General features: G+C 36.1%; 6 protein-coding genes across 7 annotated transcripts; 3 read left to right on the forward strand and 3 right to left on the reverse strand.

The window, feature by feature from the left end:
• Positions 1–737: 737 nt before the first annotated feature.
• Positions 738–5,481, forward strand: LOC18012802 (putative F-box protein At1g32420). Its single transcript, XM_006394272.2, has 6 exons — positions 738–806; positions 896–1,149; positions 1,359–1,373; positions 3,843–4,895; positions 5,078–5,096; positions 5,248–5,481. The coding sequence occupies exons 1-6, from the start codon at positions 738–740 to the stop codon at positions 5,479–5,481; spliced, it is 1,644 nt and encodes a 547-aa protein (XP_006394334.2).
• Positions 5,482–7,886: 2,405 nt separating this feature from the next.
• Positions 7,887–9,608, forward strand: LOC18012803 (GDSL esterase/lipase At5g62930). 2 transcript variants are annotated; one of them, XM_024151375.1, is made up of 6 exons: positions 7,887–8,139; positions 8,513–8,653; positions 8,799–8,875; positions 8,991–9,155; positions 9,241–9,438; positions 9,483–9,608. In XM_024151375.1, exons 1-5 carry the CDS (start codon positions 7,963–7,965, stop codon positions 9,407–9,409), a joined length of 729 nt encoding a protein of 242 aa, XP_024007143.1. In that variant the 5' UTR covers positions 7,887–7,962; the 3' UTR covers positions 9,410–9,438; positions 9,483–9,608. The 2 variants fall into 2 exon arrangements, with proteins under 2 accessions (XP_024007143.1, XP_006394336.1); XM_006394274.2 differs by having other exon boundaries at positions 9,241–9,594.
• Positions 9,609–9,798: 190 nt separating this feature from the next.
• On the forward strand, positions 9,799–11,727 carry LOC18013487 (two-component response regulator ARR6). The gene is made up of 5 exons (XM_006394275.2): positions 9,799–10,104; positions 10,210–10,286; positions 10,383–10,460; positions 10,572–10,642; positions 11,276–11,727. The coding sequence occupies exons 1-5, from the start codon at positions 9,954–9,956 to the stop codon at positions 11,469–11,471; spliced, it is 573 nt and encodes a 190-aa protein (XP_006394337.1). The 5' UTR covers positions 9,799–9,953; the 3' UTR covers positions 11,472–11,727.
• A 243-nt stretch (positions 11,728–11,970) lies between these two features.
• Positions 11,971–13,678, reverse strand: LOC18013087. Its single transcript, XM_006394276.2, has 3 exons — positions 13,448–13,678; positions 13,247–13,313; positions 11,971–13,121 (listed from the first exon to the last, which is right to left on the reverse strand). Exons 1-3 carry the CDS (start codon positions 13,520–13,522, stop codon positions 12,265–12,267), a joined length of 999 nt encoding a protein of 332 aa, XP_006394338.1. The 5' UTR covers positions 13,523–13,678; the 3' UTR covers positions 11,971–12,264.
• An 832-nt stretch (positions 13,679–14,510) lies between these two features.
• On the reverse strand, positions 14,511–15,593 carry LOC18013088. Its single transcript, XM_006394277.2, has 3 exons — positions 15,266–15,593; positions 14,959–15,089; positions 14,511–14,787 (listed from the first exon to the last, which is right to left on the reverse strand). The coding sequence occupies exons 1-3, from the start codon at positions 15,510–15,512 to the stop codon at positions 14,686–14,688; spliced, it is 480 nt and encodes a 159-aa protein (XP_006394339.1). The 5' UTR covers positions 15,513–15,593; the 3' UTR covers positions 14,511–14,685.
• A 1,695-nt stretch (positions 15,594–17,288) lies between these two features.
• On the reverse strand, positions 17,289–21,059 carry LOC18012743 (nucleobase-ascorbate transporter 6). The gene is made up of 13 exons (XM_006394278.2): positions 20,815–21,059; positions 20,258–20,355; positions 19,973–20,149; positions 19,772–19,872; positions 19,577–19,652; positions 19,425–19,484; positions 19,141–19,325; positions 18,865–18,961; positions 18,672–18,758; positions 18,526–18,584; positions 18,344–18,435; positions 18,013–18,251; positions 17,289–17,807 (listed from the first exon to the last, which is right to left on the reverse strand). Exons 1-13 carry the CDS (start codon positions 20,921–20,923, stop codon positions 17,589–17,591), a joined length of 1,599 nt encoding a protein of 532 aa, XP_006394340.1. The 5' UTR covers positions 20,924–21,059; the 3' UTR covers positions 17,289–17,588.
• Positions 21,060–21,703: the final 644 nt, after the last annotated feature.

The following is a 21,703-nucleotide window of genomic DNA, read 5'->3' on the forward strand; positions in this document are numbered from 1 at the left end:
CTCAAGGCATGAAAAGCTCGTAGATGGTGGCTCAAAAGAATCACCGGACTAAGTCGATTAATGTTCATTTCAATCTTATATGTGATTATGAAATGTTCCTTTTTGACACATACATAATCTCGCTGTCTTTTTTTTTTGGCAGGGATAACAATATATGTTACCCAAAAAAGTATAAGTTGTATCTCCCATAATTGTAATTAATGTGTCAATTTCAACTCTAAGAACTTGAGACAGAGGAGAAAGAAGTATTTAATCTACAGACTACAGTTATTCTGACTGGGAAAATGGCCAAAACCTAGTTGAACTAAATTCTGTGGGCCAAAAAAAATATGAACTAAAATACGGGGCCAAAACCTATCTAAACTCATTAAAAATTTGACTTGTCTATCTGCACTCATATGTAAGTGCTAAAACCTACCTTGACCAGGAATCCGTTAGTCAACATTAACGGGGTGCTGAGGTGGACACCGAGTCAACAATGATGTGGCAATAAAAAGGAAAACGACGTCGTTTTAAGAACTCGTGGAACAAAACAAACACACAAAACGGCGTCGTTTTGAATTGGGGGAAAATTTAAAAATCCCCAAATCGATTTCAATCGAAATTAGGGTTTAGTTCTTCTCTTCTTCTCCGATAGAAAAGGGATTTGTTGATTGGATTGAGATGAGAAAGAAGTGTAATAGAAATTTCAAGGACGAGGGTTTCCTAAGAGATGTAGGTGCGGCGAAGCTATTGTAATGAAGACGTCTGGTACTGCTAAAAACCCTGGAAGGCTGTTTCATGCGTGTCCACAGAGAAAGGAAGGAGTAAGTGAATTCATTTTCGGGTTTGAGCAGTGAATCAGTTTTGGAAAAAGCTTTTAATGTCGATTGATTTATGTTTGTATATGTAACAGGATAATTGGTATCATACATTCACATGGACTGATACATGTATGGTTGAAGAGCTTGAGGACTTGATTGACAAAGTGGACAATATTGAAGAGAGTTCAACGACATTGCAGAAGAGCTTCAATGTTTGTGAGTCCGTGATTGATACATTGACCATGGAGACGCGTTTGTGTGAGGCTGTGGTTGCAAAAGAAGTGGGAGATCTCAAAATGCAGCTCCGTAGCTTGAAGAACCTTGTGGGATTTGGTTTTGTGATGTGGTTAGTTTATGTGTCTCTGTTTTAAGCAACTGATGTTCCATATGCTTTATCATTTGTTTTCTTGTTGGAATGTAAGCCTAGAATCTATGTTTGTGTGTAATCTATGTATGGTTATTATATCTGAATGATTTGAAACTGAATGAGTTTGAAGGAGAGATATATAAAGCTTAAAAGGAGAGACAATTGTTTGAGCATAATCTTTACAAAAGCAGTCACAAAACAAGAATCTAAAATCCAAACAAAAGTACATCATCAAAGCCAACAAAATCAAGTTCAAACCATGACAAAAACAGAGAAAATGAAGTCATGATCTAGGTCTTGAGAACCTTTTTAATCCGATGCATCTTATGCTCTTGTCTTCGTGCTCCACAAAGCTTACATCATCCATCTTTCCTAACACCAAAATAGAAGAAAACAATGTAGATAAGATTATTACAAGGTCGATAAAACATATACCATTTAACAAATCATGAAACTTACATATTCTTGAGTTGGCTGAGTTGGAATTGGTCCATCTCCAAATGATAGAGTCATTGACTCATATCCATCTTGTTCTGTCTCGGTGGCCTCATTTCCATCTTCTACTTGCCTCTTCTTTCTTGCATTTGTTCTTTTTCTTGCTTTTTTGCTGGTTTCCCCTACCATATTCTGACATTTGGTTGCATTGTGTCCAGCTTCACCACAACGACCACAATGCATGACTTTTTTTTCTCTAGATGCCTTCTTCTTTGATGGAGACTCATGCCTTGCCTTCTTTCTCTTCGGCTTTGGCTTTCTTCCAACTCTGTTCTCAATTTCTTCAACCAAACTTGGTGGTGGCAGCACCTTTGATCCTGAACTTCCCCAAAACAACATACCGTTAACAGGATTGATTGAGTTACCATAGATTTGTTGCTGCCTAGAATTAAGAAACCAATGGGATATATGATCTTCATGATTCAGCTTCCTCTCAGCGATGATACGAAGGGCATGACGGCAAGGAAGACCACTCATATCCCATCTCCTACAAGCACATGTCCTGAGTCTCATATTGACACTGTAGCTTACACCAGACTCACGCACCTCATCTCTTGCATTTGCTCCGGGAACCATTACACAATACCTGAGTTTCTTCTGCTCATCCTCTATCCACTCCACTGCCCTAACCGTGAATCTTCCTTGATGGTTCAATGCTTCTTTCATCCTCTGGTCTATACGTATCATGGTTCTTCTCCTTATTGTCTCTAACATCTCCACCATTGGCATATACCTTGCAGGATCAATAGCATTGTTGAAGGACTCAGAGATGTTGTTATGCACGTCCACACAAGAAGCTGCCGGTGAGAAATAGGTGAGGCTGCAGTTCTGAGGATTCTTCTCCATCATGGCTTCATACAGGCGTATATCATAGTTCTTCACCCTCTCTATGTTGGCTCTGTATTCATGCTCAGTGAAGCTTTCAGCAACTCTCCAAAACAAGGCCGCCGCTAAATACATTGAAGCTCACTTCAGAATCGTAGAAGCTGAAAAAAAAACATTGAAACCCAAGAGTTAAACTCTCTCAGACATTATATCGAACACTTGGTGGATTAACTATGTTCAAAAACTATCATGATGAAAAAACTCAAAAACTAAACTACAAATGATATAAATAGTGTTTAATATGACCATAAACAGACTCGCAATACTTATCTGTCTCAAAATCAAAGTTTTTAAAGCACTTATTGGTTTTTAAATTCGCAGCTTACCTCATTTTGAAGACGAGACTTCAATCGACCAAATTATGGATCGATTCTTTTGCAGCAGTCTTCTTCAAAGCTTTTTGAACCCCAAAATTCTTCTAATCTCAATCCAATCAACAAATCCCTTTTCTATCGGAGAAGAAGAGAAGAACTAAACCCTAATTTCGATTGAAATCAATTTGGGGATTTTTAAATTTCCCCCCAATTCAAAACGACGTCGTTTTGTGTGTTTGTTTTGCTCCACGAGTTCTTAAAACGACGTCGTTTTCCTTTTTATTGCCACATCATTGTTGACTCGGTGTCCACCTCAGCACCCCGTTAATGTTGACTAACGGATTTCTGGTCAAGGTAGGTTTTAGCACTTACATATGAGTGCAGATAGACAATTCAAATTTTTAATGAGTTGAGATAGGTTTTGGCCCCGTATTTTAGTTCATATTTTTTTTGGCCCACAGAATTTAGTTCAGCTAGGTTTTGACCATTTTCCCTATTCTGACTCTGCTTTGTTTTTTTTTAACTTTCCATGTTTTGACATTAATGGTTTGGTTTGTCTCTCAAGATATAACCATTATTAACGTCCTTTGTAGAGATTTTTTTTTCACAAAGAAAGAAATAAAGAAAACATAAATATGTAAAGATTTGAATATATCCATAAATAAAACATTAAATTTGACAACGATAAATCTTCTTTTTTTTAAAAACAAAGTATTTCCTTTTACATAAGGTTTTTTTTTAATGGTTTGTCTCTCAAAGAAAATCTTTTTTTTTGGACAACGATAAATCTTAAAAAAAAAAAAGAGAAAAACAAAAACAAACCATACACTTATATATATATTGTTCTTCCAAGTTTAGGGTTTTACAAAACAGAGACGTAATGAAGAGAGGAAGCGAATATTATCCAATAACAAAATCATCAGGTTCCTTTGTGATCACAACATTATACTCTATAAAATCGGTACTTGCATTCCTATTCGCACCATCGGCGACACAACGTCTTCACTTCACCGGAAAAAGGTCCGGCGACGTCAATATCCCTTTGGATCTAGTGGTGGAGATGCTTAAAAAACTCCCTGCAAAATCTCTTGTGAGGTTCCGATGCGTCTCGAAGCAATGGTCATCAATTATTGGCACCCGCAGAGACTTCCTTGACTCAATCGTGACTCGCTCTTTAGCTCAGCCGCAGCGTACACACATCATCTTCCATCACCGTAGGGATAAACCTTACTTCATCTTCACGTCAACTACCCAAAAGATCGCTGATAACGAATCAATATACATCCCTGCATTAACGCGATCAGACTCTTATGATTACGTCCGCGGTTTGATTCTTTGTTGGTCATACGGTTATGCTTCGATTGCTATATACAACCCTACCACCAGGCAGGCCCTTTGGTTACCGGAGCAGAAACACATGCACCTATACAAGAACATTTGCTTCCTTGGATACGACCCTCTCGAGAATCAATACAAAGTTTTGAGCCTACGAGAACGCAGTTTGGAACAAGATTGTCAAGTTTTCACATTGTCAGTTCCGACGGCTGCAAACAAGTGGAGAAACATAAAAGGCATTGGACATCACTATCCAGTAATACCTGCTATTTGCATCAACGGGGCTATCTATTACCAAGCAAGGACTGAAAAATATCGTCGTACATATGTTTTGGTAAGTTTTGATGTTAGGTCGGAGAAGCTTGATCAGGTCAAGGCTCCAGAAACATTGATGAATCACCGCTCGAGTCTGATAAACTTCCATGGGAAGTTAGGATTCATGTGTTGCCAGAAGGGCGTGGAAATTTGGTTTATGGAGCAAACTGACACGACACAAGAATGGTCCAGGATTTTCTTTCACGAGCAGATGGTAGATTTAGAAAATTGGTCGGGCTCGGGCAAAGGTGTTACTCGTGGTGGTGAGATAGTTTTTTTCTATAATCGAGCCCGGTATCAATGCATCGTCGCATATTACGATCCGAAGCGAAACAGCATGAGATATGAAGACATTAACGATATTGATCCGGCGGAAATCAAGTATAGAAATATTTTTGTGACGGTTGTCACAGATCATGTCGAGAATACAATGTGTTTGTATTAGTTAAGAATTTCTTAATATAGCTACGAATTATGGTTATATAAAACCTAGAGAGAGGGTGATTAATTTCTAATAGGAATATAATCATGACGTACGATATGGTTCTTCTTTGTTAACATAGGTTTTATGAGGGTCATGCTGTGGGTTTTATCATATTGTCTATTATCCACCATTCTATTTTCCTTTTTCTTATATATAACATAGAGAAAAAAACACTCTTAAAGCAAAATTGCCAGAGACTTATGCTACCTAATTATGATCATCGTCATTATAATCATTATCATCTTGAAGAATGAAGATCATCAAAGAGTAACAACAATACTGGATGTGAAGCCAAATGCAAAGCTGTTATCGCTTGATTGGCAACAAGATCAAGGCTACTCCGATGGTGGCGCCAGCGGAGGCGGAGGAAAATCTGAAGGTGGTGGATACGGCGGTGGCGGTTATATCAACGGCTTAGGTTCGTCGTGGAATGGGTTGATGAATGGCTATGGATCGTCCACTAAAACAAACTCCTTGGTTTAATCATCAGAACTTTTTTTCCTGTCGTCATCAACTAGTAATATAGTAGTAGATCGAGAAGCAATTAAATTATATATATGGGTTTCAGGGTTTGTATGATTAGCCACTTTTACTTTAGTAATTGATATCTAATTACGAGAGTACTCTTAATTAGTTATCTTGATTAGGGGATTCGGAGAGATTTATCGTTTTGTGTGTGTTCGTGTGACTGAGGTGTAATGTTTTTTCGATATATAAATAGAGCGCCCATATTCTATTTCTGATAACTTAGCTCTATACGACTTCAAAACTGATTACAAAAACTATAGATCAATTAAGTTCAGTTTCCAAATACGTGAGATGAAGTAATGTAGATGCACGGTTATATATCGCGATGTATTCTTTTCTTTTTGCTATTCTAGGGTCAAAGATTTCAAATTTTTATTCATGGATTTTATCGATAAGAGGAAGAAAACATAGTCTTTAACTGAGAGAATATATTTGTCATTGAAAAGAAGATATAGACACTTTCAAATTGGAATTATATTCTAGAGAGAAATTAAGAGATTAGAAGGCTAAGTTAAACAAACCTAAAAAAAAGGAAAGAGATAAAAAGAAGAAACGGATATCTTTTTAAAATACAATTTCTAAAATTGACATTTATATCGTGAATGTTAAAAGACTATGTTTAAAATACAGTTTCTAAAAAAAAGGGAAAGAGAATGTTAAACTTTAATTTTCTCTTATCTATAAAATACAATTTCTAAAAAAATAATGAATATTCATGGATTTTACAAATAAGAGGTAAAAAAATATGGTCTTTGACTGAGAATAATTGACATTGAAAGAAGATCATACACTTTGAAATTACTTCTAAATCGTCTTTCATCTCAAGTTGGATATTTTTTTGTTGTTAGAGCTCAAAAAAAAAAAAACCAAGAAAAAGTGAATGTTGACCACGATAACTAACAAACAACTATATATATATATATATATTTTAATAATCATATCTCAAAAATGCAATGCAGAACTAATAAGCATTGCGGTAAGGAATATGGTGACCCCCATTTTGACCCATTTGTTATTGATGATAATATCCGCAACTAATGGCAATATCCCACCTAAGAAGAAACACAAGGATCTCTATGAAGCGTCTTTCAGTGTTTGTGCAGGAGCTCTTCCTTGAGATTTTTTTGTACAATGCAATCCATGTAGCATCTTTAAACGCCATTTGAGATTACTTTCACTTTGGCCGAGGCAAAATTGGAGCATCCACCAAATGTTTATATAGTGTTTTTCTTTATGAGATCAATGAAGTAAAAATCTATGTTCAATTGTTGTGCACAAGTCAAAAAAAAATCTTCTTATATTTCAGGGTTTTGTTGAAGAGTTTCGAAGATATTCAAGAGAACAATCTTTTTCATAATCCTTAAACACCATAAAGTTTTTATTTGACAAAACACCATAATTTGAAGTCATTTTTTTCATTAGAATCATCAAATGTTTAAAACCATAGATATCTACACTGAAAATCTTATTCTAAATCCTTTTTTCTACAAGTAATCATTTTGCTCACAAAAACGAAGAAATCAGAATCTGAGTCATCAATAAGAATCCATCAAAAATTAAAAGGTAAGTTATCGGTTTCCAAACCACATTTTACAAGAAGCTTTGCTTCAAGAAATGAAAAGACCAAAGTCGTTATTTGATTTCATATGTATGAACATTGATTTCTATGAAATTCAGGGCCGAATCTAGAAATAAATTTAGTTGGAGCATAATTTTTTTATAAATAAGAAAAAAAAATTAGTTGGGGACAACTTTTTCGTTCAACCAAAAAATTTAAAAAAATTAATGAAAATTATATAAATTATTTAGGAAAAAATAAAAACAGTTAAGGGCACGTGACCTCCGCCCCTGATAAAATCTATGTTTGGTTTGTGTAAAGTGATGTCTTGTTCAAGACTTTTTTTTATTACTACAGTACGTAAACTAAAATTTTAATTTTAATAATACAAGTAATCGTGTAAAAAATACTGTTAAAACTCCAAAGAAAAACCCATTAACCCTAAAATAAATATTTCCATTGCCCTCTTTATTATGTGATCATGAGATTTTTTTTTTTTCAACAAAGTATCTTTATTAAATAGAAGAAATGTAGTCTTGATACAAGTATGGCTTTAGCCAGTTAGGTGGAAATAAACTACCAGAGAAGAAAGACAAATTTGACGGACCAATTTTAGCTAACATATGAGCCGATGAATTGCAGGACCGCATAACACGTAAAAAGATACAGTTCTCAAACTTAGTTGACCAAGAAAGAATACCAACAATGATGTTAGTGAAGCATCTTTTTCTCCATCCTCTTGAATCAAGTTGAAACAGTAGGGTCCGGTTTATATGGGCTAGCTCGGACCCGGCCCAACAATGAAATTAACTGCATTCGATCCTGCCTGTGTAGAGTCAACGGTTACTCGCTACGGAAACGAACGGAGACGGTGAGTGATGAGGCCGCAGATAGTTCTATTCGGCGATTCAATAACGGCACAGTCGTTCAGATCCGGCGGGTGGGGATCTGCTCTCGCCGACGCTTACTCTCGCAAGGCTGATGTTGTGGTTCGTGGCTATGGCGGCTACAACACCAGATGGGCTCTCTTCTTGCTCCATCACATTTTCCCTCTCGTCAGATTTCTCTCTCTCTCTCGAATCAAAATTTTCATTATTGGGACTGAGTGATTCTAGCTAGATGTGTGGGTGTATAATGTTGAATTGAAACTTGATCTGCACGTCGATTGGTACCCAGGAGGGATAAATTTGTTCATGATCTGCAGTTCATTTTAAACATAATCACTGGCTTACTTGTGAATTTTCTCAATTCCTTGAATGCATTTCAGAACATGTTATCTTATTCAAGTAGGAAAGATTTAAGATTTGAGATGGTCTAGAAAAACAATTTACCTTTAAAGAGATTTGACTACTCTTATCTCGATGTAGCTGTTTTTGGTGCCCAAGTCTCAGTGTGTGTATTTTTTCCCACTTCCTCCTTTGATTTTAGGGATCTTCAACTTCTCCTGTTGCTACGACGATATTTTTCGGTGCAAACGATGCAGCTCTTAAAGGAAGGACGAGTGATAGGCAGCATGTGCCTGTTGAAGAGTACAAAGATAACATCAGAAAAATGGTTCTGCATTTAAAGGTGTTTCTTCATTGATTATCTCCTCCTCATGTGTACATTGGTTTTTCTAGCAAATGTCTTCCTTCAATTTATTTAATGTTTGTTGCAGTTTAGCATGATCTTAGGTATTTCAATTCCCGGTAGATAAATTTGTTTCTGTTTGCAGAAATGTTCACCTACCATGCTAATTGTGCTTGTAACTCCACCACCAGTCGATGAAGCTGGACGGCAAAGTTATGCAGAGTAGGTTTCTTTTTTTTTTCATCTCTATCTTTGTTAAAAGTTTTTTTTTGTTACTCAACCATTTATAATAGTCCAACACATCTTGGAAACTGAATCAATGGTTGTGCTACATCAGATCAATCTATGGTGAAAAGGCTATGAAAGAGCCTGAAAGAACAAACGAAACCACAGGAATCTACGCACAGCATTGTGTTGCATTAGCTGAGGAACTCGGTCTGCGATGTGTCAACCTTTGGTCCAAAATGCAGGAAACCAATGATTGGCAGAAAAAGTACCTAAGGTGCGAATCTCATTGCCATTGCTTCTCAAAAACACTCATCTCCTGAATCATTTTTTTCTTGCTGATTTGTTGTTGACTTAAACAGTGATGGACTTCATCTCACGCCTCAAGGCAATGGAGTAGTTTATGAAGAAGTTTCTCGAGTGTTTAGAGAAGCTTGGCTCTCTCCTGAAGAAATGCCGTTTGATTTCCCTCACCATTCGGAGATCGACGGTGAAAACCCATCAAAGGCTTTCCAAGATCGTTGCTTATAACATCGATCGATCGATCATCCGCGATTTCATATATGAACAGATTTCATATATGAACAGATTTCCTTTGATTTGTTATATCTTTGCTTGGTTTGGTGTAATGTGTAATGTTGTCTTCTTCAAGACTTTATTTGTACTTGAGACGATACCTAACCTAAAAAAAAATAATAATAATAATATTACAAGTGATCGTGTTAAAAAATCCTGTTTATATATTTTTACTGTCAAAGGTCCAAAGAAATAATCAGAACTGCGAGCTCTATGGTTAACGTTAGAGTATCCCTTAACTGATCCAGTTTAGAAACTAAATTTGATTAAATTTACGGAGCTAGTTGACCAAGAAAATAAAAAATAATTAAAAAGCAAATTGGCAAAATCTTAAAGATATGCAAAATCTCTCGATTTCGTGTGTTCCCTCTTTTTTTTGTGTCTTTCTACTTATATAAACAACACCCAATCTCCATTTCTCCACATCATATCTTTTTCAATTTTCTTCCAAAATCATCCGACTTTGATTAGAAGAACATTTATCTCCTCTCTCAATCTAATGGCTGAGGTTTTGCTGCCGAGGAAGATTGAGATCGCCAACGATCCTTCCAAGTTTGGATCGCCGCATCTTCTTCATGTCCTCGCCGTCGACGATAGTCACGTCGATCGGAAGTTCATCGAGCGCTTGCTCAGAGTCTCTTCCTGCAAAGGTAATTTTCACCAACTAAACTTTTCAAACAAAAAAAAAAGATTTCGAATTCAGAGATAAGCTGAATAAAAATCTCATTTTTACCTGAAATTTGTTGTTTTTCCAGTTACTGTTGTTGATAGTGCGACAAGAGCTCTGCAATATCTCGGATTGGATGTAGATGAAAAAACCGTTGGTCTTGAGGTAAAGTATCAATTTTTTTCCGAGAGAGTTTTGATATGAATTTTTTTGAGCTCTCAAGCAGACTGTTAATGGTGATTTGCTTTGTCGGTTTTTCAGGATTTGAAGGTTAACCTAATTATGACGGATTACTCGATGCCCGGTATGACTGGATATGAACTCTTGAAGAAGATCAAAGTAAGCTAACATTAAGTTTCATTGATTCGATTAGTCAATCAAATTGTGAGGTAAATTCAAATATTAGGCTGATCTAATCTTGTTTATTTTTTTCTTGGAAAATTTCCACAGGAATCCTCAGCTTTCAAAGACATACCGGTGGTGGTAATGTCCTCCGAGAACATTTTGCCTCGTATTGATAGGTATATTTTCATCATCTTAATTATCTCTATCTTTAGTCCCCAAAAAAATAGAGTAGAATTTGGTGAGCATATTAGTTCAGAAGTCTTGAATATTATCTATTGGATTGATCATTATGTGATCATCAGATTTGGATCAGCACAGCAGTACTATTATTAATTTAATTTCTTTTTTTTAACCATCAGTGGTAATCTTGGTGGTGGTGATTGCATAATTAATCAAAGTTTGAGATTTGATGATCTTTAGTAGGTCCCAAGATGATTTTGTGAATAAAGATGTTTCTAACCAGCAAAATCTCCACTTTGGGATTTGATTCTGTTTCTGGTGATTGTGATACATTACAATAAAATAATTATATGATCTTTGCTTGCCTAATATTTGGTAGGGTTTTGTGAAAGCCACCTCACATGCTTTTTCACTTTGCTTACTCGGATCGGAAAACCTCTGGACCAAATTAAGAGAATATGTTTTTGTGTAAAACTCAATCTTATGACCTGGCCATCTTATGCTTGTTTGCTACATAAACAACTAAACAGATCTGCACATAAACTTATTTATCTAAAAGTTCCAACTTTACTGGAATTGGTGTTTACTGGAATTAATATTCTTCTTGTGATATATTTTTTACCATTCAGATGTCTTGAAGAAGGTGCTGAAGATTTCTTATTAAAGCCGGTAAAGCTCTCGGATGTAAGAAGATTAAGAGATTCTCTAATCAAAGTTGAAAATTTATCTTCCACAAAGAGTATTAAGAAGAGAGAGCTAGAAACAGAGAATGTCTACTCTTTGGATTCATCTGTTCACTCGCAGCTCAAACGCCCAAAGATCTGAGCTTCCCGATGGAAATTCCTTCAATAGCAGAAAGCTTATAGACTCAAAGCACTTGAGCCTCACTGATGATTCTCTCCAGCTTAATTACCTAAAAGTACAATTTTTTCAGCCCTCGTGGCATTTTTTTTTTGCTGAGTGAAATCAGTGGGGACAAAGTAAGAGGGGTTTTATTACATGGTAGTAATGTAAATGGTAGAGTAAAAACAAAGCTAATATATAATTCTTTAGGAGATCATAGTTTTTTTCCTTACAAGAGAGACTGTAAGCTGGTTTTATCACTTTGTCGAAGTTGGTATGACACCTCACTTTATGTGAGCAACAATAAATGCCGATGAATTATAGCCAAATTAACTCAAAGTAGAAGCCCAGAAAACAAATAATGAGAATTCATTTTTGGTGATCGTAAACAAAAAAAAACTCTTAATCCTTCAGAGGTGTTTCTCAAGAGATAAATGCAAGAAGACCACACACCTTAAAAATTATAGATATTGCATTTGAAATGAGAAAATAGCATTTATTGAAACTCTTTTTATGTATTTGAATTTTCTGTACCACCTTTTATGTATTCACACAACACTCTACATCACCATCACCACAATGTTTTAGACTTAGAAACATCGATGACATAGAAAACAAAGCTCAAGTTCTTGAGTGCCAAAAGGCAACACTATACCCACATTATCTAAGCTAGAAATAACCAGAGAGAGAGTTCCAATACTGATGCAAAATGAGGTGAAGGAAACAGAGAAATCGAACAGACACCAACGGTTTGCGAAAACCAAACCTCTGCTTTTTAAAACCTGCAAAACATGCTAGACGAACGAGCCAACCGGATTGTTAGACCACCACCTTGAACACTAGTCTCAGCCTTGATGGCATTCCGATCATATGGTTTCCTGCAACCTGGACAACGCCCATCCTCATCGCAAATCGTCTTGTGGCAGAAAAGACAGAGCCTGAATCCGCAAGGACAAGGAAGAAAATTCGAATCCGTCAAGTCCAAATCTTCATAGCATATGGGACATGAAGACGGAATGGCCACAGAGCTAAAACGCTTGTCCAACTCAGGAAAACTAAGCTGCTTCGCCAGATTAGGTAGACCCTGAGGGCGTAGGTCATCGTCTGGCCTCCAAGCTCGATTACTCTTTTGCTTCCTTGATGGCATTCTCAAGCAATCTTGCTTTGCATCTTTAACACCCACATCTGATGCATCACTGATCGACTCACCCACATTAGAAGCTGATTGTCCAACACTCTCTTGCTCTTTGACAGACTCACGGAGGAGTTTCTCTTTCTGATTCTCTTCCTCAGCCGCTAATGCATCAGCAACAGCTTCCCAATCATCCACACACCCATCATCATCATCATCATCATCTGCATTTTCTTCTTCTGTTATGTTACCAGAGCAAAACCCACTGCTGCTACTGCTACTCCTGCTGCTTCTCCCACTGAAATTAGTGCTCATATCTGTACCTCCCATGGAGCTATTTGAAGGCGACTCCATAAAGCTGTGATGGTGATGATTACCACCGTTATTATCCTCTTCTCTACGCAGCCCATCTAAATTCTCCACTGGGTTATCTCTCTGATTAGGTTTCTCACTGCGATTAACACTCCTCTTCTCCTTACAACCCTTATCCGTCACCGCAACTAATAGTGAAATTAAAAAAAAATCTAGAATCAATATCTAACCAAACGAAAAAGGCAAGTGGACACACACACACAATTGAAAACATATATAGAAAACGGGAAAGATGAAGTTTTTAATATCATACCTTGAGAAAGCCATTGCTCACGGCGGAGACCGAGCTTGTTCTGCTTCATCTTAGCCGACTTATTGTTCTGCAAACGCAATGCAATAACAAAACCAAACTATGAATCAGGGAGAAGATATGAGATGAACGGAAAGCTGATCAATTTCAGAGAAAGCGATGAGATTTAAGGAGAAATGGAGGAGATTTGAAGAAAAAACTTACCCTTTTCTTCTTTCCGGAATCCCTCGCGCTAGGGGCTGCAGTAGCAGAAGCGTTGGTGATCGAATCTGAAATCATGGTTTGCGGATGATCCTGACGAGCAAAACACAGTGGAATAAGATTGAAGAATTGAAATTAAGATGAAGATTCTCAAAAACCCTAATTAGATTTGTCGCTTGAGGCTCGAGAGAGAGAAGAAACGTGAGATTTTATTTTATTTTTATTTTGTTTGTTAATTAATTAAATCGAAGAAAGAGAGATAATATAAAGGATAACGGAAACTCCTATTCTCCGCTCAGAAACCTCGTCTATACGAAAATGACTAAATTACCCCTAACTTTTGATATTAACAGAAGCTCCAACGTGTGGGCTCTTCTGTAAGTCGGTGAGCGCGCACGTGTGAGAAAAACGATGTCGTATGTCGTATAGAAGAGGCTAAATATTGAGAAAATATTTATTCTTACCTTTTAGTGTTCTCTTTTTTTTTTTTTTTTGATCAAACCTTTTAGTGTTCTCAAAAGATCTTTTTTTTAATATATTTCTTGGAGTTGCACACAATTGTAAACTTGTAAGCTGTAACTTTTTTTTTTTGGTAAGATGTTAAGATAAAGCTCTCTTATCTTGTAAGTTGTAACTTGTAACCTTTGCGACTTTGTGAGTGAAAAAGCTCTCTTATGATTCTTTCTTCTTTCTTCTTCATAAACAATTTTTTTGGTCACTGGTCATGGTTGTTGATATTTTGTGAGATGCGTATTGCTTTTTATATCAGTTTTTTCCCCAGATTTTGGTTGGCATCTCAATGATGGTACTATATGTTTGGTCAAACAGTAAAATAGTTAAAATATACAATACCGGTCAAACAGTAAGATAGTTAAATTATACAACGTTGAAAAACTAGTTTTAGTATGTGAATAAAGTGTTTTTTGGTCAACATAATTCGATTTTTTTAACACGTGTATGATAGATAATACGTAAATGTTGTAAGCTTAACAAATGATATAGTTACTGCATAAAATTGTGAAGAGAAAAATCAGATAGTTTTTTTTTTTTTTTTTAAGTCCTTTGGATCTTCATCGGTTATTATTAAGTTAAAAGAAACACACAATAGCTTCTTATGCCACAATCAAATGGTTTTCTTTTCTTCCTTTACAATTTGATTGGGAAAAACAACAAATACAAAGACAAATCAAATCATCAAAAAAGTCAAAGTAAAAAAAAAAAAGAAAAAAAAAATTGAAGTTTTAGCTTGTAGATTCTGAAATGCTTTGAAGAGAAGGCTGCCAAGCTCTTACTTTGTTGGTAGCTCCTGTGTTCACCCCGCTCTGCTTTTCATGTATCCTTGTCTGTTAATCAAACGTTATGATCTAATCAAATATCTTTTCATGAATCAATTTCAGAATTCATAGAATTCATGTGCTTGTTATTCCTTGTAGCATCTTACTCGATTGTTTCAGTGAGAGAACCAAAACTGAAATTTTGGTACGTATGGATCTATGTATATTATTATTAATTACCTGAGAGTCTTTGTCATAAGCAGATTCAGATCTTATGGTTAGTGGGTTAATGTCCTCATCTGCTACAGAAAACTCTCCATGGATCTTCTTCTTCTTTTCAGATTTCTTGGCTTTTAATCCTTTCATCACCTCTGTTAATCCAAAAAAAAAAAAACACACACACACACACACACAAATTATGACTTCATCTATGATGATCATAGTCAAAAGTCAAGCAGAACAATTATAGGGTTTTTGTCTTCCCCGATTTTAAAATCAATTCATGTTCTATGTGATATTTCAGGAGAGTGAGTGATAATATATATACCTTGGGAAGAAATGAGCCTATAGACATGACCAAGCAAGAGATTATCGGAAGGACGGAGGAGTTTGATACGTGTGACGCGGAGAGTGCCGCCGTGAGGTACGGCGGAGGAGAGGAGGAGAGCGACGTGGTGGCCGGGATGAGACTTTATCACATCGCTCGCGCTTACTGTACAGTAAAATCTCTCCGACTTGCCGTCTGGTCGTTGTATCACGGTCATTGCTGTCTCCGCCGCCTGACAGTTCCCCATTCCACGGCGGAGAAAGTAGGATAGAGGAGTGAGAGAGTAATCGTGGTTGGGGGGTTCTATATTTGGTAGAATAGCTTCTTTCTTAATATATACTCAAGACCATTTTACTGTTAGATAACTTTTTTTCAAAAAAAAAATATTTACGAGTAATAATAACTTTTCATATTACCTTTCATTTTGTCAACTACTAATTATAAGTGGTAGAAGTTTAACGCAACTAAAAAATCCGTGGAACGAAAGTTATTTTTTGCATATGTATTTTTGAATAATTTTATTGAATGATTGATTATTTTCTAGATGTCTCTTTCATATATATATATAGAGTCTAATTAAGAAAAAAAATCAGGAATAGGAGATAGAAGAGTCTAATTAGTAAGGGAAAAAAATAATAATCGAATACAAAAAGTTATAAATGGAGTAATAGAGCTAAACAAAGTAGAGAAATGGAATAAACTTCGTAATTGCTCAATTGTTTATTTTTGACTGTCCGTACAGAGGCAAGTGCTTGCTTGGCTGGAATCTTCACGGAAAGTAGATTCCCGATCGATGAACTCTTTAAGGCTTTTGATACTACGAATCTATTAACCATTTCGATTTCTTGTATTTGCTCCTCATTTAGCCTAAGTTCAACCTATGATCTGACGAAACTAACAGTACACTATTTCATAACCATCGAAATTAATCACTATCTATATATTTTAGATATAAAGAATAAATATAGTGTGTTTTGCTCTTATCTTTCTCTTATCTTTTATCTTTCTCTTAGAAGTCTCTAGAGATACATCTAAAAGCTTAAAGTATTCATAAACCATTGGACCACAATTTAAAATATGACTAAAAATATTGTTATATGGCTTCAATCATTATATCATTTCTTATATATGATTATGTAATTTATTTTATGTTGATGGTTATGTAGGATATCCTTTAAAACTCGATTTAGAACCAATGAATAAGTTTGAAGTAAAAGGAAAAAGAAGCTCGGAAATTAATATTAATCCGCTTAACTCAAAAGAAAATTTGTTTTGTCAACTAAATAAAGCAACTTTATAATTTTTTTTTTAAAATGCAATGATGAGGTTGTGAGATTAAATGAGAAAATGACAGCCAAAAATGAAGTAATTATATTCCCCTCGTGCAATCAACCCTATTCACATGCTTACTGTACACTTTATCTCGATCTCCTGAAAGCCAGTGTCGTATTGAGCGTTAACTATTGATAATAGTTTCTTAATTATGTAATGAATTGATCAGCCTTACAAAACTAAGCGATCTTAAATTTTGTTGTCCACTAATTAGGATAACAAACGAAAGTTGGCTTAATGTCTCAATATATTTTATTGAACAGAGAACAAAAACCTCACGCAATATTGAAAGGCCACTCTCTCGTATATGACCCATTTGTTAAAAAGAAAACGTATTATATGACTAATTGAGTGAATGACAAGTAGTTGATAAGAAAAAAACACAATTAAGTAACTATAAATTTTAGTAGTGTACAAACATTATTAGTGTCTTCAGATGTCAATACTCAATATTGTTGGGTTCATCCAGTCAAATGATCCCAAGTCTTAATTTAAAAAAAAATATATATATATATATATATATATATTCGTATTGTTTGCCCTTTCAAAACTGATTTAAGAAACAATCATTAAAACCTTAATCCAATTTTCAAACAAATTATTTTCATAGAATCATGGTAATCTTTTTTTAAGTTTTCGACATAATCAATCAGACTTTTGAGTTTTGAGTGAGAAGGAGACCAGTACAAAATCAAACTAAAGACTTGTTTAGATACTAATAAAAATCTCAAAGTTGTGTACCCTTGGATTTACAAAGACAAAAGCATTAGAGAGAGTAAACAACAATGCCCTTAAATTCATGATCATTCTTGTAAATAAGACTATAGAAAGTGAGAGATATTTAAAGTTTCCAGAGTTGTGGAAAGGAACAGAACAAAAGAACCAAGACACAGAGGTTAAAAAGCTCAAGGTAACAATGGCGAAACTCTCAGTTTTCACCATTTTCTTTGTTTCTGGTAAACTCTTTGGTCTTCTCTCTCTCTCTTCCCATTTAGACAGAAGGGAAATACTTGTTGAGATTGAAAGGAAGAGAGTAGAATTCTTCACTTCTTGTGTCACCTTTGAAAGATCTAAACTTGTCCCACCAATGCTTTCCTCGGTCTTTCCTTATCGAAGAGTCTTTCTTGTGCAATGTGTTATCCAAGAAGAAGGCTACGGAGCCAGCAACAAAAGGTTCCGAGGAGAACGGGACATTCACCATATCGTTGAACTGTCAAATATGTAAGAGAATAAGAGTTTCATTAGTTCAGGCAATTCTCTAGTCTTTTGGTTCCTCCTAAAGTCGATTTTTGTTTTTTCCGTGTTATATGATCAAACGGTTGGAGTTTTAGGCCTTATCAGATCATTCTACCAAAACCCCATTTCCATGGGAAAAGAAGAAATATATAAAAACTAGTGAGTTTGTTACTACATACCCAACGAGCGCCTGTGTGGACCGGACCATAGCCTTTGATTGCGGTGTACTCATTGAAGTATTGAGGGATTGACAAGCCCAGGAAGACAGAGAAGCCTAAGATGAACTTAGTCCTGAAGCTGTTCAAGTTGCAGAACTGAAGAAAACTCAAACCTCCAGCTCCAACGTAGGCGAAGAAGAGACAGTATAAAGCAGCAATTATAGGTGCAGGAATTGACGCGAACACAGCTCCAAATTTTCCTGCATTAACATGATGGATTATCAGTAAAGATAAAATTCAAACAAAAGCTTTTTCACCTACCAGCTAAAAATAGATTTGAACTTAAACTTACCGAGAATAGAGAAGAAGATCATGAAGCCTGCAGCTATCTGGACAACCCTTCGACTACCAACTCTTGTCAAGGCTAATAGTCCAGCATTTTCTCTGCACGAAAGATAGAAAACCAACTTTCAATACCGAAACATCTGGAGAAAATAATCAAATCAGTACATGCATCATCTCAGAGATGCTTACATAGAGACAGAGGATCCAGCACCAGTACCAAACAACCCGGATATCAGAATCGCAACTCCCTGATCCACAAAACAAAACATTATCAGCTCAGAAACCAGTCAAGTATTTATTCCGCAGCATTAAAAGCTCAAATGTGGCCAAGTTACCTGCCAGCCAATACCACGGCTGAGAATAGAAGGTGGCAACATCGTCGCACTTGCATATCTTGAGACAGCGATAAAACCACCGGTTGACTTTAAAGATCAGCCAGACACGAAAGAAACAAGAAATCAAAATGAATAAACAGAATAACATATCATGATCAAACTATCTCAAGAGATTAAGAATATAGTCACATACCTCAACTAGAGCAACAAAGGAAGCCATCATCATTGCAAAAGCTTCTCCAGCATCAAACGAAGGGGCACCCCACTGGAAAGGCCATGGAACTCTTATCCTGAAAGGACAAAAAAAGCCTAACTTAACAACAAGCACAATGAAGATCACTTTATTTTAAATCACATTTCTCTTTTGGATACTATGATTCTTCATACTCTGTTATTCTGCTTAAACTGCAAATGTTATTTCGGGAGTTGCAGCCACATATTTATTTACAGCTGAGTTGTAACCACTTACCATGGGGCAGCACCTATGATGCCAGCACGATCAGTCCTGCAACTTGTTTGTGTAGTTGGTGCAGCACCATTGTAAGCCCCACCAACTGTAAGAAGGTGAGCATAGATCCATACAATCACCACCGCAAATATTACAGCAAACCGGTCAAACACATTTTTCCCTGATTTGATCACATGAGGCAGGTACTGCAACAGGAAACATCAGAACATGAAATCAGGCGATCATAAACACAATTATCTAAACGTTATTTTGGAATTAGACAGATTTAGTGTGTTAAATATTACCTGCGAAACAAATACTAGAATAAGCAGCTCAGGCAGCCCAATCTCTATGCATTTAGCAACCTGAAATGTAATAGGGAAATTAACAACTCGTAAGTGCACATTTATATTGTTTGATATTTTTTGTTTTTTACTTGCATCTAGAGTAGACTTACCCCCGGGAAACCAAACTCGTATAGCCCAAATCCAACGAGACCCACCAGCGGAACAGCTGAAATAGGACTTAAGAACCTGAAAAAGAAATACAAAAGGAAAGTTACATCGCATCATAGCACCGAAAACGCGTCTAGAGTATCTAATATTGTGTAAGGAAGACGAATGTTTGAGACTAAATCCTCTTCCAGACTAACCTAACAACATTACGCCAGAGGCCACTGAAACCAAGAATCATCTGTAGAGTTGAAGCAACAATCAAGGCGCCCTGGGTTGCCCGCATTATCCTTTCAAAGCGCTGAACAAAGCAATTTTAAAACATTTTGTAGTTATAATAGCACCAAGAAAGATTCATATAATCCACATTAAAATGATGAAAAAACAGGAAGCCATCATACATCTATAGGGTTTGAGGTATCACTGAATCTGCCTGAGAGGATAATGGATATTGTCGTTGGTATAAAAGTGTAGGACGCTCCAATTACAGCAGGCAGTCTAGTCCCGAAGAGTGTTTGGAGCAATGTGTTGATACCGGAAACAAAGAGAATAGTCTGGATCACCTTTGCCTTCTCTTCCTGAAATTTAGAAAAGCAAAACCCGTTTCAGTCACTGACAGTGACACCATTTCATTCGTCTTCCTCGTTAATGAGTATAAGTTAAACTCTTAGTAGAGGGGCTCTTACATATCCACCTCCCATCTGGGGAACAAGAGCAGTAGGTATGAGGACTGTTGTGCCAAGCATCACAAGGTAATGTTGAAACCCAAGAAGAATAGCTTCAGCTGAAACATAAGAAATGCCAGATACATAAGTTAGCCTCTTGTGGCCATCGCACAATTCCAAATCGACTCAATCGAAAACAGAAACTGATACAAACACTAAAAACAAAGACCAATATTGTGAGAACAGATGCGATTTGGGGTTAAATCCTCCAAACCAGAAACCAATTTTACGGCAAAAACATGTCTATTCCAACATTTTGAACACTGGAGATAACTATCAAACAAAGAAACAACAGATTTTGCCACAGATGCAAAAGAAAATCAATAAAACAAAAATCTCGTACTTAAAGCACACTAGGAACGAAGATCAAACAAGTAAACGCTGCACATTCTTCAGAAGAATAAAACCTAACACACCGACAGATAAAGCCACAAACCCAGAAAAAAATCTCGAGCTTTCAAACATGGAATCTGGAAGAAACGGAAAATAAAGAGGGGTGTGTGAAAGTAGAATCTCACGCCAAGGAGGAGGACTGGTGATGCAGTAAGAAATGTTGGGAAGCTGATCTTTGGGAGGATGTGGTTGAGGTTCGTCAGCTTTGGGTGCTGGAGCTCCACCACCCGCCATGATTTGCTAATCTCTGCAGCTTCTGGGAGAAATGGGAAGAAGACGAAAGAGAGGAAAAGGAAAACGAGTAGTAACAGCGAGCGATAGAGAGAGAGAGAGTGTGTGTGTTTGTGTGTGTGAGGTTTAGGTACAAAAGGTAAAGCCACACATACACAGAGAGAGAGACAGAGGGAGAAAAAGCAGCTTTATTTTCAGCAAAACTCGAGGTGAAAACAAAATAAAATTGAATCATGCATTGATTTGGGACAAATATTGTTGTTAGCAATTAATCATCTTCTAGTATCTTTTAACGCAGTGAATGAACTGTTTCTCAAATTAAATCTGAACGAATTTATTCTTCATTTGGATATTAGTACTAATAATTTTCCTTCTTTATATTTTTGTATTTCTAATGATTATTTATTACTTCATAGCTTCATTTACCTACTTATAAGAGCAAAAAAAAGGAAAAAAAAATTCATTAATAACAACTCACCAAAAAAACAAGGATATTCAAAATATTTTTTTAATCTGCGCAAGAACAGGTTTTAAATTTTTTAATATGTTGAGACTTGAGACCAATAGAACAAACAATATTTTGAGGTCTTACATTGTCAACAAAATAATCATGGATTTTGAACAAGAACAATGGATCAATTAGAGAGCGGTGCTGAAAATTGCGCCGTCTGCATTGTGATTTCAATAAATAAAATATGTATAGTTTTTTGACAGCATTGAGAGGGAGTAAAATAATTGATTGGTTATACTAATAAAGAATTAAAAGATGGAGAAAGAGGAAAG

Source organism: Eutrema salsugineum, unplaced genomic scaffold (assembly GCF_000478725.1).
Source record: "Eutrema salsugineum unplaced genomic scaffold, Eutsalg1_0 scaffold_6, whole genome shotgun sequence".
NCBI lineage: Eukaryota > Viridiplantae > Streptophyta > Magnoliopsida > Brassicales > Brassicaceae > Eutrema > Eutrema salsugineum.

Excerpts from the sequence above, each read along its gene's own strand:
- LOC18012802 (XM_006394272.2), top strand. The coding sequence starts at position 738 with ATGAAGACGTCTGGTACTGCTAAAAACCCTGGAAGGCTGTTTCATGCG. Across the intron at positions 807-895 it reads GTCCACAGAGAAAGGAAGGA|GATAATTGGTATCATACATT; the intron begins GTAAGTGAATTC and ends TATATGTAACAG.
- LOC18012803 (XM_024151375.1), top strand. The coding sequence starts at position 7,963 with ATGAGGCCGCAGATAGTTCTATTCGGCGATTCAATAACGGCACAGTCG. Across the intron at positions 8,140-8,512 it reads TCCATCACATTTTCCCTCTC|GGATCTTCAACTTCTCCTGT; the intron begins GTCAGATTTCTC and ends CTTTGATTTTAG. Across the intron at positions 8,876-8,990 it reads GGACGGCAAAGTTATGCAGA|ATCAATCTATGGTGAAAAGG; the intron begins GTAGGTTTCTTT and ends GTGCTACATCAG.
- LOC18013487 (XM_006394275.2), top strand. The coding sequence starts at position 9,954 with ATGGCTGAGGTTTTGCTGCCGAGGAAGATTGAGATCGCCAACGATCCT. Across the intron at positions 10,287-10,382 it reads AAAAAACCGTTGGTCTTGAG|GATTTGAAGGTTAACCTAAT; the intron begins GTAAAGTATCAA and ends TCGGTTTTTCAG. Across the intron at positions 10,643-11,275 it reads ATTTTGCCTCGTATTGATAG|ATGTCTTGAAGAAGGTGCTG; the intron begins GTATATTTTCAT and ends TTTACCATTCAG.
- LOC18013087 (XM_006394276.2), bottom strand. The coding sequence starts at position 13,522 with ATGATTTCAGATTCGATCACCAACGCTTCTGCTACTGCAGCCCCTAGC. Across the intron at positions 13,314-13,447 it reads ATTCCGGAAAGAAGAAAAGG|AACAATAAGTCGGCTAAGAT; the intron begins GTAAGTTTTTTC and ends TTGCGTTTGCAG. Across the intron at positions 13,122-13,246 it reads TGAGCAATGGCTTTCTCAAG|TTGCGGTGACGGATAAGGGT; the intron begins GTATGATATTAA and ends TTTCACTATTAG.
- LOC18013088 (XM_006394277.2), bottom strand. The coding sequence starts at position 15,512 with ATGGGGAACTGTCAGGCGGCGGAGACAGCAATGACCGTGATACAACGA. Across the intron at positions 15,090-15,265 it reads TAGGCTCATTTCTTCCCAAG|AGGTGATGAAAGGATTAAAA; the intron begins GTATATATATTA and ends TTGGATTAACAG. Across the intron at positions 14,788-14,958 it reads CTTATGACAAAGACTCTCAG|ACAAGGATACATGAAAAGCA; the intron begins GTAATTAATAAT and ends TTTGATTAACAG.
- LOC18012743 (XM_006394278.2), bottom strand. The coding sequence starts at position 20,923 with ATGGCGGGTGGTGGAGCTCCAGCACCCAAAGCTGACGAACCTCAACCA. Across the intron at positions 19,653-19,771 it reads CTCTGGCGTAATGTTGTTAG|GTTCTTAAGTCCTATTTCAG; the intron begins GTTAGTCTGGAA and ends TTTCTTTTTCAG. Across the intron at positions 18,759-18,864 it reads CCTTTGTTGCTCTAGTTGAG|TCAACCGGTGGTTTTATCGC; the intron begins GTATGTGACTAT and ends TGATCTTTAAAG.